The 19,412-nt window shown below is 36.2% G+C and overlaps 1 protein-coding gene across 4 annotated transcripts in view; it reads right to left on the bottom strand.

The window, feature by feature from the left end:
- The window catches only part of Stxbp5l (syntaxin binding protein 5 like), a 215,683-nt gene that overhangs the window by 56,633 nt on the left and 139,638 nt on the right, over positions 1 to 19,412 (bottom strand). For 2 of the 4 annotated variants that reach the window (XM_027412712.2, XM_035444255.1), the window contains exons 18-19: positions 9,826 to 9,977; positions 7,747 to 7,818 (exon numbers count right to left, since the gene is read on the bottom strand). In XM_027412712.2, the coding sequence (XP_027268513.1) occupies positions 7,747 to 7,818; positions 9,826 to 9,977 (224 nt within the window). The remainder of the gene's footprint in view (positions 1 to 7,746; positions 7,819 to 9,825; positions 9,978 to 19,412) is intronic. The other 2 variants (XM_027412713.2, XM_035444256.1) reach the window with 1 other exon arrangement.

Genomic DNA, 19,412 nt, shown 5'->3' with positions numbered 1-19,412 from the left:
CATGAGAAACAAGGACTCTATCAAGAACTGGGTTAGGGGCATTTGTGTGTTTTGATCAGAGAATTGAATACACTCTGCCCATGTCCAGAGAATTTGCATGAGGCTGCATTAAAAAGTAATAGACTGTCTCAGTAGAGGAGATTTTAAGACAATGTAACATTTAGTTTGTGCCATTTGCTATGAATGATTACACTTACACATGTCTACAATGAAAAAGAACAAGTAGGTCAGAAAGATATGAAAAGTGCAGTTTGGAGAAGAAAAGAACACTAGGAAGTTGTTAAAGGGATTAGTGTCATTAAAGAAAAGCCACCTGTTCTTCACTGGAAAAACAGGAAAGGCACTTTTTAAAAAGATTTTATTTATTTATTATGTATGCAACATTCTGCTTCCATGTATATCTGCACACCAGAAGAGGGCACCAGATCTCATAACAGATGGCTGTGAGCTACCATGTGGTTGCTGGGAATTGAACTCAAGACCTCTGGAAGAGCAGTTAGTGCTCTTAACCTCTGAGACATCTCTCCAGCCCCAGGAAAGGTATTTTGAGGGTAAGCCCTCATCCACTAAAGACTCCAGTTTGTGATAGGAGAGAGCACAAGGGATTTCCTGATTCTGGAAGGTCAGCCGCTAGAGCAGTGATTCTCAACCTGTGGGCCACAATCTCTTTGGGGATTGAACAACCTTTTCAGGGGGTCACATATCAGATATTTACATTATGGTTCATAACTGTAGCAAGCTAGGGTCATCAAGTAGCAATGAAAACAATTTTATGGTTGGGGTCACCACAACATGAGGAACTGTATGAAAGGGTTGTAACATTAGGGAAGTTGAGAACCACTGCTCTCGAGATTTTTTGTTTTGTTTTGTTTTATAGCTGTGGCATACAAACACTGATGGGGGATGTCCTTCTGTATGCTGTTAATACACGTTTCTCTTATTGGTTGATGAATAAAACACTGATTGTCCAGTAGCCAGGTAGGAGTATAGGTGGGGCTACCAGACAAGGAGAATTCTGGGAAGAGGATGCAGAGAGAGGCTACCAGGGAGACTCCATGTAGCTGCCAAGGAAGAAATGGGACCAGGCATCACTGGTAAGCCCAAGACCATGTGGAAATACATAGATTAATAGATATGGGTTAATAACTAAGAGATAACTTGTCAATAAAAAAACCTGAGCCATCGACCAAGCAGTTTATAATAAAAGCCTCTCTGTATTTATTTGGGACTAAATAGCTACACAACCAGGCAGAACAGAAACGCTGTCTACAAGAGACTATTTTAACTGTGTTCCAAAGGGACCATGCTCTATTCTAGCTGGAAGCAGAACTTAGCAGTGTTATTCATGTGGTACTGGTTTTAGGGGCATGAGAAATACAAGATTGAGGAGATCATGGATTTGCCTTCCATGGTTTCAACCTTCGAGGTTAGGCAATGTGTGACAGGGTTGGACCTACATGAAGGCCTTCAGGGGCGATTGTGTGAAGATTAAGCCTGAGTTATGATGGAGTGATGGAGACCTAAAGATGTTGGATAGCCCAGCGTCAAGGGACACCTGCCAAGGAGGGCTGCATACAGGAAGTACAAACTGCCTTGGAGACAGATCACACGGCAGGAAGCACATTGGAGGGGTGGAGCCACCTAAGCCCTAAGAAACTGAAGCTCTAGATACTGAACATGAATTTCCAGGATTTTTGTTTTCCTGTTGGGGTTTGGTTTTACTTTGGACAAATACATCCTTCCTATGTTCTCATTCCTCCATTTGGAATGGGAATGTATGCTCTGTGCCATTGTTAAATTAGAAGAATGAATTTGTTTCTTATTTTATAGGGGGTGGCACTTCAGAGACTGCCTTGAATCTAAGAAGAGACCGTTAAACCACCTTTTAAAGGTCTTTAATATAGCTATTAAAGACTGAGGATTTTCCAAGTTATATTAAATGCATTTGCATCATGAGATGACCATGGACATATATGGAGGCCAAGGACAGAATTTTAGGGCTGAAATGTAAAATGTCTCCCATAGGCTCTTGCCCTGACTATTTGGTCCCAGCTGGTACTGCTGTGTGGGAAGGTTAGAGAATCTTTAGTAGGTGGAATCTCACAGAAGGAAGTGTGTCCATGGGGGAGAGTCTGGAGGTTTTATAGCCTGGCCCCTGGTTAGCCTCATGCCCCTGCTGCCACACCTTCCCTGCCACAATGACCTGCATAGCTGTTGAACTGTGAACCAAAATGAACTCTATCAAGTTGTTTTTGTCAGCATATTTTATCACAGCAACAGAAAAGAAACTAGTTTAGAACAGAAAAAAATCCTCGTAAAATTTGCAAACTGAAAATGTAATGTCATATTATGAAAATGTGGCTTAATCCCTATGTTCATAAATGAGATACTGTAGTATCAAAGAGGTGAAGGCATAATATTTTTTGAATAAATATATTCACAGAAGTAAATCAATGGTAGAATTTAAACAGAAACAACTATAGTCATTCATCATTTATAGGCAGAGTATGTTCTGAGAAACATATCCCCAGAAGATCCTGTCATTGTACACACATTACACGGTGTACATATACAAATCTGTGTCTTATAGCCTTTAAAATATTAGTACATATGAGCTACTTCTCCTTGTCTGCACACTTTTACAGTATGTTACTGTACTATTGGCACTTTGACACAATCATAAGTTTTTGTGTTTCTAAACATACAAATGGTAGGGTAAAAATTTAAGGTCACCTTGGTCCCCAGACTGATAGCTGGGATACAAGCATGGGACTGATCCAGACCCCAGGAATGTGGGTTTCAGTGAGGAGACCTTGGAAATCTATGGGACCTCCTGTAGTAGTTCAGTACTTATCCCTAGCATAGGTGTGGACTTTGGAAGCCCAGTCTACATAGAGGGATACTCCCTGAGCCAAGACACATGGGGCTGGGCCTAGGCCCTATTCCAAAGGATATGATAGACTCTGATGACCCCCTAAGGAAGACCTCACCCTCCCTGGGGAGCAGAAAGGATATGTGATAGGTAGGGCTTTAGTTGGGGGAGGGGTGGAAGGGGAAGAGAGGAGGGAGTGGGAACTGGGATTGACAGGTAAAACAATCTTGCTTCTAATTCAAATAAAAAAAAAGAAATATAAAAATAAAAAAAGGAAAAAAATTTAAGGTCACAGGAATCATTCTGTTCCATCATATTCTCAGGGAGTTTTGAGATTTCTTTGGAAAATTTCAAGATTTTTTTTTAACTTAATAAGATTATCCAATGTTTACATTTCTATTCTCAGCAATTATATACTCATGATATTTATTGATATAAGCATTATTATTAACCTGAAAGTAAACAGTAATTAATTTAAGTGATCTTGAACACATTTTTTTCCCTAGAGGTAAAAGTGGATAAAAGGAAGTTTATCATTATTTGTTACTAAATAAGTAATGAATAATAACTTACAGATGCACTATGACCTTAATTTAGATAGTTCTTGAATTATTCACTTGAACCAGCTTTGTTATATGACATTCAACTAGATATAGCAGGATATGAAAAGGAAGAGACTACATAAACTAGAAATATTAAGGAAAGTAATTTGGGACAACAGATAGATAATAGAAAAAAGCATTATGATTTGTGAGTGATGTGTGTGGCTGGAAAAGTTCTGCAGCTTTAGAGAGACTTGGATAACTTTGGCTGACTTTGAATGATCAAAATTATGAATGCCTACTGCCCAGATGCTTCTTACATGTAATATTTTGTACTTAGTACACTGCTAGGTAATTTATATGTTATTTCTTTTGCATCTAACAATACCATGAGAAAATTTCTATTCTTACTCTTATTATACTGATAAGAAGAGAGGCCATTTCATATATTTCCCAGCTATTAGGAGGTAGGAGAGATGAAACTGGGTAATTACAATATCATTAGTAGGTAAGAAGTATGGAGTACATGTTAGGACATTTCACAAAAAAATAAAATTAAAAAAAACTGGAAATTAGGGGCTGGAGAGAAGGCTGAGTGATTAAAAGCACTAATTGCTCTTCCAGAGGTCATGTGTTTAATTCTCAGCACTACATGATGGTTCACAACTGTCTAGCCCCAGTTCTGAGGACCCAACACCCTTACACAGACATACATGAAGGCAAAACACTAATGCACATAAAACAAGTAAATAAATTTAATTTTTAAAAAATCTGGAAATTAGAAACATAGGTTTAAGTCTGAAAGACAGATTATTCTGTAAAGTGACTGTCACATAAGCATAGGGACCTACGTATGATCCTCAGAACCAATGTAAAAAAGCCAGGTATGGTGGCACATCATTGCAATCTCAGTGCTGGAGACTGACTGCGTCAACAAACAATGCGGATTATCCCTGAAGAATGGCACTTGAGATGGACCACTGGCTCCCTATGTACACATAGACATATGAACGTGCACCTCCACGTCTGAGCACTTACACATGCAGGAGCACACACACAGCCAAGCTTCATTTACCTATTTCTGTATTGCTTACTGAACCTGTTGTTTGTCTAGCTTTTTCACCATCAGTGGTGATCAAAATGGACTTAATGGTAAAACTATTCCTATGTGTCAAGTTACAATGTATCCCAAACTCATAGTGAAGATTATTATTACTACTAAAATAATAGTTATTTTGAAATACACAATTTTCTGACTATGGAAATGGTGTTTTGTTCTCATAGAAAATTTGGAAAATATAGGAAATTGACTGATAGATACAGTTTTGACTAATTTTTCTCCCTCTTATGATTATTCCTAATGTAACAATATGTTTCATATTCATATTTTATATTTAGAGTTATTTTATAAGTATCTTTTCATTTCATTGAAAAAACAGATATGTCACCACAATGCTGTCATATAGTATTTATGTGGCCCTGTATAGTATAATAATGCCAATCTAGGCACATGTGCTGATTCCCTTTGCCTCACCTTCCTAAGAATTTTGTTCTTTTAGTATCTCCCCTTCTCCCTTATTGAAAATCTCTTTCTGAATTTCATGTTCACATAACTTTATGACATATTTTCTTTAAAATGAGAATAAAAATTCCTTTTAACAGTTTATCCAATCCAAATACTGATCCATTTGTTTACACTTTCAAAGCCATGAGCTTTGAAAGTGATGTGACTTAGCCCTGGCTTTTCAGGTTTTTCACCTGCTTATTCTTAGATAAGGGGTCACTTGGCTTCCACATGGACCTCCCTTCCTTTTGCTATAGTCTAGAAACCATTAGCACATGGAAGTCTGTTTCAGGTTCACCTCCTCTGCTACCCTCTGCCAGAGATAACCTTTTAACATCACTTTGTCATATTTTAAAAAAATAAACCACTGTTTCCTTAATTTTTCATTTAAAAATATTGGCTTTGGTTATTTCTAGCAGTAAATCCATTCTAGTGCTCTGACTCTAGCTTGTTTGGAACTGGAAACCAGGAGCTCTGACTGCTTCCTTGTTATCTTGCAAAGCTTCACTTACGTATTTCCTTCTTGAATAGACTTATTTAAGTTCTATATTGTAAGAACCCAATTTTACTTCTCTTTTACGTAGGTCTCTGGTTAGAAAAAATCTGATAATTATTTCAAAATTTCATCTACTCCAGTATTGACAAGAGTTAGCTCTCCTATTTATCCAATATGAGAAGTCCCCCAACTGTTCATGACAACAAGACAGCTTTCTGTCATACTCTATCTTACTCCAGCATCATTTATTTGCTAAGCTCAGAACTTGTCCTGGATGTAAAGGACATAAAGAATGTAGTTTTTTCAAGTTTGAATTTTCATCTGTTGAATTTAAATTAAAAAGTAACTAATATGGTTTTCAGATTCTTCTGATGTAGCATACAAGTATAAAATACATAGCTATATAAATGAATTGAAACAATACAGACATATTGTGTACAAGCTTGTAAATCATAGGCACTTAATTAAAGAAATTGGCACAAGAGGGCTTATGGCAATACAAAAGTTTTATTATAGGAAATGAAATGAGCAGGGTATTTATAGAGAGTAAATCACAAGAGTAGGAAAATAGTTGGGTTAAGCAGCATATTTTTGTAGACAAGAAGAAAGGGCATGGCATTTTGTAATATAAGCTTAAAAGCTTAAACCTTATTTTCATGGGGGAATATAAAAACCTACAGCAATTTTCAGTTTCCTAACACTTTCTGTATGGCTGGTGTTCATTAATTCTGACAAGCTCAGAGCCAGCATTTGTTCTCTGGGCTCCAGTTATCATAATAGCATCACATGTTTATTATAGAAAACATCAGGAAGTAAATCTATGAGAACCTGGTAAAACACGAATCTCCTATTCTTGAATATTTTGGGAGGCTAAAATAGTATTCAATTCATACTGGGAACTACTGAAGGAAAGTTGCAAATTATGTGGTTGTAGAGGATAGGTGTAAAAAACTGGTTTAGAGTAGGGATCAGTAGACTTTAAAAAAATGTACACAGAGACAGCTTTGTGGGCCATATGATTTTTTGATTACTCATTCTTGCCACTGAAATGTAAAAATCAGCCATTCAAAACATGTGAGTGAAGGAGTATAGCTATGTTCCAATAAAAATTACTATGGAAATTGGACTTCACATAATTTCATAATGTCAAGAAACATTCTAGTATCCCTTCCTGCTTTATGAGTAGTAGAATCCAAGACAGATGTCAAAAGTGACGCAAGTCACCTGGAGCAGAGACAGTGGGCAGTATCTCCAAAGGGGTGACTGGTAGAATAGAAAGGTAGAGAGCATGAGCAAAAGCAAGTCACACTGGGCACTCCTGGGAGATTGAAAGGACCCACAGGAAACAGCTTCCTTCCAGGAACATGAAATTTGTAAAGTTTTATAATGGGCTACGCTTTAATTAGCAACAGGGTGTCTGAAGAAATTCAGGTTACAAGAATATACAAGTTCAAATGTGTGAGTGCTTATATGCATGGATGCATATTTTATGAAACTATAATGTATATTGTATATTTTGGCAATCGACCTGATTTTCACAAATTTATTAGCATAATATAAACATTCTTCATAGCAGTAACTACTTACAGTATTATTCGTATTGTTATTTTAGTGACTCACACCCTCACGCTTTCTGTACCAATGTTTAGAATTTCTCGTTTCACCCATCTTTACAACATTTTCATTTGCTACCATAGGAATTGTTAATATTATTCACCTTTTAGTTATGACTTTAATTCCTCTATGTCACAGAGTTTGGTGCCTAAAATCACCATTGAACTGTGTTTGAGGGTATTCTATTTTAATAAAAGGCATCATAAATTAGCAATATATAGTTATCTCCAAGAACTATAAAATATTATTTTCATTCTACTTAGAATAAAGTTGCACAATGGTCAAAATCACAACACTGACAAAATAAGAAAGCACTAAATTGTTATCAACATAGTATGTCAGGTTCATAATTTCTAAGAATACCACAACTCTTCCTCCTTAAAAAGGAAACACAATGACTACTGGACTAATAGGACATGGTTTGAAATGTACACTGAAACAAAGAGTGAGTGAGTGGGTACATGACAATAATGATTTGAAATGTTGAAATAAAAATTATGAAAATTAAAACATCAGATCGCATTTCCATAACAAAAAATTTGCATGCATGTTGAATGTGTTTTATGAAAAACACATTACTAAGCACTCATGAATGGATTTAACTCAAGCATTATGACTTTAAAAAAAAAACTATTTGCCTAATCTTTATAGAACTTACTCTGATAGGAAGTACGGATCCGTTTCGTTAAATCAGGATAAAAGTTAGACAGCCCACGCATGCAAAAGTTGTCTTTGGAACATGCCAGAGCATCAGCATCAGCAGCAGGCAGAGGAAAGAGAGAAAATAGTCTAAAGTGAAAGGAAGTGATATCATACCAGAATCTAGAACAGCCAAGATGAAGAAATTGTAGCAAGATTAGGCAATCAAATTAGAAAGGAAATATTTTAAAAATAAATTAATTAGAAAGGTGATAGATGAATGATGAGAATGCTGTAGCCATTTATTTAACCAAGTATCTTATAAAGTTGGTGGCATATTCTTCTCATGTGTTTTTACCATGGTGGAATTATTTCATTTGTAATACTATATAAAATATTTTGTTCATATTAAGATTGCCATATTTAATCTTTCATCAATTAAAAAGACAACTTAGATTCTTTAGTTTTTTATTTGTTTTGCAATTTAAAGTATGCTCTCATTATTGTTACCTTATAAAATAAAAGAGACTGAGTTTACGATTTTATCAGTTTTTCCCTATATTTAAGCTACCAAAGTTCTCATCTATAATCATTGTGAGCCAGGCGTTGGTAGCACACGCCTTTAATCCCAGCACTGGGGAGGCAGAGGCAAGTGGATCTCTGTGAGTTTGAAACCAGCCTGGTCTACAAGAGCTAGTTCCAGGAAAAAAAAAAAATATATATATATATATATATATATATATAATATAATATATATATATATTGTGGTTGAATCGCAATGAGTTTGAGTTACATACATTTTCCTAGTCAAAACATTCACTCCTCTATCCATAAGCGGATATTGTCAGAAAAACAACTGACTGCCGGCAGAGTCTCTACAGCTTTTCTACCCAACGGGTACTTTCAGCCTTGCAGCAGCTCCTCACTACCTGCCCCTAACAACTTCCTGTCTTAGATGCTCTGAACTTTCAAAATCAACTGCCTCTTCTCCAAACACGAAGGGATAGTTCTTACTCTGGTTTTCTTTCCAAAGCTAGTAGTGACAGAGGCAGAATCAGTAGAACTAAAATTTCCTGGATACTAAAATAATCCTGAAAGCTGAGATCCCAAACAGAAGCCTGGCAAGTTCTGAAAGACAAATGCTGTGCCTCTGCAAAGGATCTAAATTAGCAAGCATTAAAGTTTAAAAATAATAGTTAACAAAGAAGGATGTCAATCAAACACCATTAGTACAAATGGGAAATTAATTTAATGTTAAAATTAACCCATCTGCAATTTGGAAAATAACAACTATCATATATTATAAAATATTCTTTTTATGAGTATCTTTAGTAAAGGTCTCAATATTCAGTAATTATTGGTAAAATAAGGAAATGAAAAAGCACTATCTAAACGCGTAACACTATAGAAGCAAAGTTTTAAGCCAATTTTAATCAACTAGATAATAAAAACACAAAATTTATGGATGTTAAAGCCACTTATTTGTATTTATACTGAAATTCCTATAAAATTTTGGACAATTCAGGCTGTCAAAATTTGGCATTACATCCTAATTAAACCTTAAATTTATTTCCTCTTATAGTTAAATTAATTTGCTAGTCCTTCTAAGAAAAATTACCATCTTTCATAGAATTTAAAATATCAGAGAATGGTATTTATTATGCTTATACACATATGTCCAATTTAGTCATCATCAGCAAAAAAAAATGATGGCCACAATATAGTTACTGAAAAAATGAAAAGTGATTCATGACCTTAAACTGTATTTGAAAGGGCTTAAAGATATTGGAGGAAAGTCAAACTGTTTAGTCCAAATTTTTTAAAACAGCTTTTTAATCAGAGTCCCAATTTTCATATCAATAGGTCCTTATTTTCTGTTTTTCTTAGGAATCCAACCTAAGAAACTTAAGATGCTTCCTAACTTCAACAGCAAACTGAACTTTAAGCACTGCTCATTCCTGTTCAAAGATTATTGCTGCTTCTTATTACGTGTTGAGTCAGTATTACCATGCATTTGAATGTTATCATGCAAGAAAGACAATCTGAAAGAAAGCAAGTGAACAAATGGAGGTCAAAACCCATCTAATTTGTTTCCTACCTGCAATGAACTGCTTGTTTTTTCGAGGAGATCGGGGCTGTCGCTGGTACAGGTCACTTGATCTATAGAGGTCAATGGTTCCCATACTTAATAGTACTGTCTTCTGTATGAAATCCACTACAACCAACCCAGTGCAGTTTCCAAATGCAACTCTGAGAGGAGGAAAAACAGAACCAAAATATATCATAAGCATGACTATTTTATCTTTAATTTAATATAAAATTACTGGAAAATAATCTAAGATTGGGGACATGAGGCAGTGATTATTGTTTTAGAGTCAGGAAGCAAGTCCATTATATCTAGGGTAGATAGAGTATACTAACCATGACTACTGTAAAAAATAGAGATGCCCTTTGATCATACTTCAATTCAAGTTTTATCATTTAAGCTGTGATTAGGAACTCGTCTTTAACTTGATTTTATAGTTTTACAGAATGACATAAATCCTTTTTCCTGTACAAAGGAGTCATAGGTCAAGAAACAGGCACACTAAATAGATACAGATGCTTAGGTAAACAGCCAATGGCTTTGCAAATAAGATTGTGATTATTTTGCTCCAAATTAATCATTTTTCCCTTTAGCCTATTTTTCCTATCCTTCTTTTGGCTGCTGCTGTTTCTTCTTTATTCCTTCATATTCCCCCTCCTTCTTCCCCTTTCTTCTTCTTCCTCCTCTATTTTCCTTTTCCTCCTCCTCCTCCTCCTTTTTTAGAACAGGGACTCCCTAGGTAGCCAGGCCCTCCTTGAACTATAATCTTCCTACATTTGTCTCCCAGGAGACAAGGGTGCACATTACTAAATTTGGCATATATCTAGGGTTTGATATCATAGTAGATATAAAGAAATACAGCTTTATTTATGAAAAATTATTCCTCTCATCTTTGTTCATTAAAAACATAATTTGACTAATTAACTAGTTGATTAATTAAAGCAACTTTACTAGGCAGGCATTTTGGTTACCTGAACCATTAAATATATATAAAGTCCCATATCTGCCCATTTACAACAATGCTGTCTAGCTAAAAACCTACAAACACCACAGGGTCTTGCTATGCTTATTGATTTCTCTCCACAACCTGATGGCAAGATCTTTTGGGAAAAAATGCACTAATCAGTTACCATGACCAGAAATCAATGACAAGAGATAGTGCCTGAATTCCTGTAAAATTTCCACCTATTGAAATGATTTCTAGAGAAAACATGAATATTCCTCCTTTTTACTATGTTTGCAATTTCTCAATTCTTGGAATTGAGAAATTGAACTACAAGTAAAGCTTTCACTTTTCCATCCTTTGGTCACTGGAGAAAACAAAAACAACTAAGAAGTCCAAAAATCTTTCTTCCCAACACTTGTCTCTTTGACATTGCTTTTTTTCTCCATGGGATAGCTTTCAGACATGAGATCAAACAGGGCAATTCAACACTAACAGAACAGTGCAACAAACAACAACAATGTCTTTTAGTGAGAAGAAAAATAACACTGAATAAAAATTTTATCTATGAAGAGCATAAGAAATGTGAAACATGAGGACTATTATTAAAAACTCTTCTCATTCCTTGAAAATAAAACTGACAATTTAAAACAGGGAAACAAAAAATATTTTGGAGTTCATATGGTGTAGTTGCAGAATTTATGAAACCATAGTACAAGGAACTGGAGGGAACAAAAGTACACTCTTGTGAACTTCTCAAACTCTTGCAAAGGGGTATTGTGCCACATACATAAATAGAAAATAAGTTAAATACACAACTTTCAAAATGGAAAAGTAAATTATACCTAGTACTCAATAGAAAGAAAAGAAAGAACACTATAAAACAAATGAAACAAACAGAAAAACAAAAATGAAAATGCCCAAATAGGTAGATGACCACACACAAAAATGATAAAAGCAGTCCAAATACAGGGAGAGATCACATGAGTGGATAAATTGAGAACCAACTATATCTAGTCTTCAGCAATTTTTAAATGTAACATAAAAGCTGGAGATAACATATAATAAAAGAATAATAAGATAAAGTTAATATAAAATTATATTTAAGAGCAAGAAAACCTTTAGGCACAAAACATATGCCTCCAAATTCAGAAACAAAATCTTAGTAGACTTAGTTTATTTAAAAAAAACTAAAAATACAACATATGACATATTTATGGAAATATAAAGGTCTAAGAGCAATCTGAATAGTTTCAAAAATTGGAGAAAAGTTAAAAGATTTATAAAGTATATAACTTTAAGACTACTTAGCCTGTAGGAATCTTGGGTAACTCTAGCCAAGCTAATAGAAATAAGTCATTAGTTATTCTATACACCAATAATGAAAGCAATCCAGTTCATAATAGCTATTTTTAAAAAAATCTAATAGAAAACAATAAAGGAAGTTAATGACTGCCACAATGAAAACCACAGAACTTTCATTAAAGAAATTGCAAAAAGGGGATTGGGGAGATATGGCTCAGTGGATATAATGCCTGCCCTGTAAAATGTCAGTTATATAGGTAAATTAATAATGTGTTGTTTACATTTGTTGAAAGTAGCCTTTGGGGGTATCTCAAACTCAAATATGTTTCTGTCAAGAATTCTGTGAAGTCCTTATCCTGAATAAAGGCTTCCTTGTTGGCTCTGTAAAGGGGAAAGAGAGCAACTGGTCCAAGATCAAAAACATTGTGCTCTTGTGAACAACAGAGGTTACTATTGTTATCTCACAGTATAACAATGCTTGCAGCAGGAACAGAAAGCCAGAGGCTGGTCCAGGGAGAGAAGACTCAACTTGAACTCCTGGAACTGACTGCTCCAACTTCCCCAGCTGATTTCTACAGTAAGTCTCTAAGTCCTTGATTTGCTGATATTACTTTTGTTGATTCTCTCAAATCAGGCTATTCTTGCAGCCTTTGCTGGATGCTGGGAAATGAATTGATGTTTTGCTATCTATCTGTTATTTCTATCTATCTGTACTTGCTAGTTTTTCTTTTATTTCTACTTGCTACATACTTAATAAACTCACTCATTCAAAACAAAGCACAGCTATGGTGGATCATTTTCTGGACCAGAGAGAACAGGCTGCAAGCACAAGAACCGCAGTCAGATCCCCAGCACCCACATACAAGCTGAGTGAGCTAAGAGTTCTGCGGGTAGTGACAATGGATCCCCAGGACAGGTGGGCTAACTAGATTAGATAAATTGGCTAGCTCTGGGATCTGTGAAAGACTGCCTCAGCAAATAGTAAAGAGTGATTGAAGAAGACATGTTAATCCTTGATCTCCATGTGCATATGTGCTCTCACACATTTGGACATGTATGTATACACACATGTGCCCCCCCAGGAGCATGTGCGCGGGCACACACACACACACACACACACACACACACACACACACACACACACACACGGAGGGAGACTGAGAAAAATACACAAAAGTAAAAAGTTGAAAGACCTGCTAGGTCTTGGACTGGAAGAATTAACATTATTAAAATATCTGTATTTGCTGCAGTAATATTTCATTCAGATTAGGAACTGAAGAGATATCTCAACAGCTAAGAGCACTAGCTGCTCTTCCAGAGGACACATGTTCAATTCCTAGCACCTTCTATAATTCCAGTTTCAGGGTATTTGATACTCTTGCCTGGCCTCCACAAAAAACATCCTCACATGTAACATCCATGTATGCAGGCACACATAAATACACATAAAATAAATGTTTTTTAAAGATTCAATATAATCCCTAGCAAAATACCAATGACACTTTTCACAAAACCAGAAAAAATCATAAAGTTTATATAAAAGCATAAATACTCCAATTATCCAAAGCAAGCATAATGGAAACAAATAACAACAAATCTGAAGGCAACAATGTACTGAATCTTAAGTTCTACAGAATCACAGTGGTCAAAATAAGCTGGACATAAAATAAGTCTTGACATGTCATCCAACAAAAGAGCTATCCCAGAGATAAATGTACAAGTGTTTAGGATGGATAGCCAAGTTATACTCAACAAAGGCACCAAAAATCTAAACTGAAGAAAAGACAAATCTTTTCAATAAATAGTGCCGAGGAAACTTGATATCCATTTAGAATACTGAAATAACTGTTGTATTTCAGCCTATATAAAAAGCACTTCAAAATAAATGAAAAACCAAAGTGTAAGACCTAAAGCTCTGAAACTACTGGAATGTAAGGAAAACACATTGATACAGGCAATAATTTTTCTAGATAGAGACTCAAAATAATGATAAAAAAGCAACAGTTGACAAATGATATTAAATGAGATAGAAATGCTCACCACTTTGACTACTATACATTTTATATAGATAATAAATATTACTATTTCCATATACATGTGTGATTGTTGTATATTAATTTAAAATAAAAAAAACAAAAATTTTAATCTGAAAATAAAGAATATAGGTAATACATTCTAAAACATCTTGAAATACATTTTAAGAAATTAAAGTCAAAATGATTTTAAAAAGAAATACTTTCTTTTTTTAAGTAAATTGTGAAAATTGCATTAAAATTATAATCACAAAGTTAGCAGAAGCCATGTTCTATCCACTAAGATAGTAGAACCATCTAAAGACATTTTTGAGCTAAATTGGCCTACATGATCATCACAGTCCTAGAGTGTGAATGTTCAGAACATGGAACTGCATCACAAGCAGGACATTAAGAGACTAAGGAATATTGGTATGTGGTGTGCTTCTCCTACTTATTTTCCTTTACAGTGGTTTGTATCAATCCCATGTACGATTTCAGTAGCCCCAGGTGTATTATGGGCCCAGTAGCTGGCCCTCAGATAACAAAACTTGATGATATCCAACTCACACACGCTCCGAAGGCACATGAACACAAAAAACGTGGGCTTGCTCTCTTCACCAAAGTCCTCTGATGGGGAATGTACTGTGTATGTTTATCTTATTGATTGTTAAATAAAATACTGTTTGGCCAATGAGACAGCAAGTAGACTGGACTAGGAGTCAAAGAGGATTCTGGAAATGTTGTAGAGAAGTGCTGATCCAGGCAGGAAGTGACATAGCAAGGAGACTCATATTTAAGCGAAGGAGAAACAGGAAGGGTCCCTTTTTCCTCTTCCTCCTCCAGCAGCGGGATGTGATCCACCAGCAAGGAGGGATGCCAATAAGGTGTCCAATAAGATAAGTCTTATAAAATATATAGGTTTATGTTAATTAACACTGAGCTAACAGATGAGAATCCTAGTCATTGGCCAAGCAGCTTTGTACCTAATACAAGTTTCTGTGTATTCACTTGGGCCTAGCTCGGGTGGGCGGCTGGCGTAAAGCTCACATGTGGCGGTGGGGCTTGGGTGGCTTTTGGCAGAAAGATTTATCGTAACAGTCCTCCTAGGGACTTTGGGTCCTCGCCAGAAAACTGACAAAGAGGAGCAAGAAGTCACCACTGGGGTTGTATTCTGCCTCCTAGTGAATCTTCTACCATCCACTTCACCATAGGAGACATTCAGGCATGGGACTTCAGCCCATTACAGTTTTAATACCAGCTATTCTCCGCTAGAAACACCGTTACCCCAAACCTTCAGGTCCAACTAGACCTCATTGTGTTTGAAAGGTGGAATACACAGTTAAGTTATTAACCAGAGTTAAGATTTAATGTTTCTATATTATATTTTTGTTTTAGTTGGAAATTAATACCCCCTTCTTTCATATTTATGACTTTTGGAATGGTGGGACAAAATGATTGCCATTTTATTTTGGAAGCATATAATTCACAGGATCATGTCTACAGAAGATTTTCACTCATGAATCATAACTTTAGGTAGGTGAATCAAACTCTTGAGGGAGCAGAGTTTATCTCTCAATGAATCATACTTTAAGTCTTATGCCTGCCTGTCTGATTCAGATGGCATCTAGATGAAACTTCAGGCTTAAATCTTACAGACTGATGCTGAAATGTTAAGACTTTTGGAGCTGTTAATGTTAAATAAAGGTTATCTTGCAGGTGATAAACACAAGAATTTGGGGGAATGTGGAGCACAAAGCTATGGTCTGATTTTATCCCCCAAATCATGTATTCTATGTGGTCTAAAAATGACTTACAATAGAAATATTTTCAGTTTTGAATTAGTGAGTTGATTACATTTATAGTGATCAGAAGTGAAAGAACAAATAGACATAAGACAGATAGAGAAACATAATCAGTTTAGTTTATAACATGAAGAAGAGTACATCCAGGAGTAGCTTGCTTGAGAGAACAAACACAAATAATATAAAGTTTAGGGCTTATGACAGAAATCAACTGGGGAAATTGAGGCAGTCATCTGGAGTTCCAGATTGCATTTCCTCTTTCTGGATTAGCTTCTGGCTTCTCACTCCCACTGAAGACATTTTCACAGTATGTGATAATTAGCAGAAGCCTCTACTGAAATGGTTTTTCTTTCTAGCTGTTCTCAAGGACACAGTGTTTTCAATACCCTCTGTTGGTTGCTTTTTTTTTTTTTTCTCCCATGTCACAAGGCCATTAGGCCAGCCTGTCCCTAGACAAGGGGCCTTGGAGGAAATTTTGGGAAAACATGGTGAGGCCTGAAATGAGGAAGCACATCAATCCTTTCTTCAGAGGAAGAAAGCTTTCTCAGGAAGCTTAAAGAGCACATGCAATTGACAAATATAATGCATATTATCAAGTATGTTTAATGTAAAACCCAAAGGCGACAGTATTGAGATGTGGAGTCTTTAGGTATTGAGCACGTCCATCTCTCAGATGAGATCAGGTCCCTTAGGAGGAGAGAAAGTTTTGTGCACTGTGTCTTCTACATGAGAATGCATCAGCTGCCATTTCTGAACAGTGAACACTGTCAGACACTGAATCTGCTGATACCCTGAGCTTGGACATTCCAGACTCCAGAACTGAGTAACATACTTCAATATACTTCCATTGTATATAAATTACCCAGTCTAATAGAGCAAAGGATTACCAGACTACAATCCACACCTCCAGAGAAGGTATACCATAAGACCGTAAGAGAAACATACATGGCCCCATGGTGAAGGGAGAGGGGATAAGATCTCCTGAACAAATGGGAGCATGGGGGGAGGGGGGAAGGAGGTAGGAGAAGGAGGGAAGGAGAAGAGCAGGGGGAGGAGAACATGAGGAATCGGGAAGATTGAATTGGGAGAGGAATAGAGGAGAGCAAGAAAAGAGACACATCAATAGAGGGAGCCATTTCAGGTTTAAAGCGAAATCTGGCACTAGGGAATTATACAAAGATCCACAAGAATGACCCCAACTAGGATCTAAGCAATAGTATAGAGGTTACCTTAAATGCCCATCCCCTATAATGAGAATTATGACTACTTTATATGCCATCCTAGAGCCTTCATCCAGTAGCTGATGAAAGCAGAAGCAGAGATCCACAGCTAAGCACTGAGCCAAACTCCTGGAATCCAGTTGTAGAGAGGGAGGAGTGACCAACAAAGGGTCAAGACCATGCTGGGAAAACCCACAGAAACATCTGACCTGAGCAAGTGGAACTCACGGACCTCAGTCTGACAGCTGGGGAACCAACATAGGACCAAACCAAGCCCCCTGAACGTGGGTGTCAGCTAGGAGCACTGGGCAGTCTGTGGGGCCTCTGGCAGTGAAACCAGGATGTATTCCTAGTATACCAATGGACTTTGTGAGCCCATTCCCTATGGAGGGATACTCTCTTAGTCTAGATAGACGGGGGAGGGCCTAGGCCCTGCCCCAAATGACTTGACAGACTTTGATGATTCCCTCATGGAAGGCCTCACCCTCCCTGGGGAGTGGATGGGGGCCATGGGAGGATGGGAGGGAGAGGGAACTAGGATTGATATGTAAAATAAGATTCCTTCTAATTTAATAAAATTTATAAAAAAACAAATTACCCAGTCTAAGGTGTTTATTACAGCAGCCCAAATAAATTAAGATACTTGTCTTTTATTTTTTTAAAACTCGGGTAAAATGTCTATCATTTCGCCAAAAGGTATAGTGCTTGTTCCCATGTATTAGAGTGAGAAAATTTTCTTCATATTTTAACTAGTAGCTTCTTTTAAACTCACCAATGGGCTTTGAACATTATAATGTGTGTGTGTGTGTGTGTGTGTGTGTGTGTGTGTGTGTTATAGTTTGAGAATTTTGTACATGTATACAATGTGTTTTGATCAAGTTTATCCCTCATACTCTCTGCTCCAATTCTTCTCCCATTCATCTTCCACCAAATCTTACCAACTTTAAGTGGTTGTTTTAGCCTCTGAATCTACTTACTACTTCCAGTATGTGTATTGGTGTAGCTCTATCTGCTGGAGCATGGGCAGCTTTTCATATGCTTTTTGTTTTTTGCATCCCTGATATAATTATATGCCTAATCTACTTTATTATGTTATTTGATAAATTGCCCTGCTTCATTTAAAATGATAAAACGATCTACATTCCCAATGTAAGTGAACTTTAGTTATGAATAATTTTATCAGTTTTCTTAATAGATTTATTTATATTTTAGTAGAATTTTTAATTCATGTTGACATAAGTCACAGGCATAATTTTATATTCTTGTAATAACATTTTCTAGTCCTCAAAATTTGTTACCTCATAAAATGAGACAAGCATGATTTCATCTTTCATAAATCTCAGAAACATTCTGTATAATGATTATAATATTTATTTCTTTAATATATGGTGGAATTCACTTTGAGGATGATTTGAGGTGTGGATTTATTTATTTATTTATTTATTTATTTATTTATTTATTTATTTATTTTTGGCAACTGAAGCTCTATCAGGCAAGTACCCAAGCTGCCATTTTATACTTTCTTCAGTGGAGTCTGTAAACTAAGAATGTTTTCTCTAATGATTTACTCTAATTCTCCTCAGTTCCTGAGTTGAGTGGCATATCTCCACAGTCTCTCAATTCTGACAATCCTCTCTCCTGCTTTTGAAGACCAATCTTTTGAAAAGGGTATCTTGAACTCACCCATCTTCAAGGTAATAGGGTAGAAGGATAAAAAGAGTCAGTTTTCAAACAATCCAATTAAAAAGTGAGGTACAGAACTAAATAGACAGTTCTCAATGGAGGAATCTAAAATGGCTGAAAGACACATAAGAAAGTGTTCAGCATCCTTAGCCATCAGGGAAATGCAAATCAAAACAACTCTGAGATACCATCTTACTCCTAACAGAATGGCTAAAATCAAAAACACCAATGACAGTTTATGCTAGAGAGGATGTAGAGAAAGGGGATCACTCCTCCACTGCTGGTGGGAGTACCAACTTATACAGCCATTTTGGAAATCAGTATGGTGACTCCTCAAGAAAATGGGAATGAGTCTACCACAAGATTCAGCAATTCCACTCCTAGGCATATACGCAAAAGAAGCACATTCATACAACAAGGACATCTCTTCAATGATGTTCATAGCAGCACTTTTTGTAATAGCCAGAAACTGGAAGCAGCCTAGATGCCCCTCAACTGAAGAATGGATAGAGAAAATGTGGTACATTTACACAATGGAGTACTACTCAGTGGGGAGGAAAAAAACAGTGGAATCTTGAAATTCACAGGCAAATGGATGGAACTAGAAGAAATCATTCTGAGCAAGGTAACC

This window comes from Cricetulus griseus, chromosome 4 (assembly GCF_003668045.3).
Source record: "Cricetulus griseus strain 17A/GY chromosome 4, alternate assembly CriGri-PICRH-1.0, whole genome shotgun sequence".
Lineage (NCBI taxonomy): Eukaryota > Metazoa > Chordata > Mammalia > Rodentia > Cricetidae > Cricetulus > Cricetulus griseus.
Note: the sequence above shows the minus strand (reverse complement) of the source record. Positions and strands in the feature narration are given on the sequence as shown.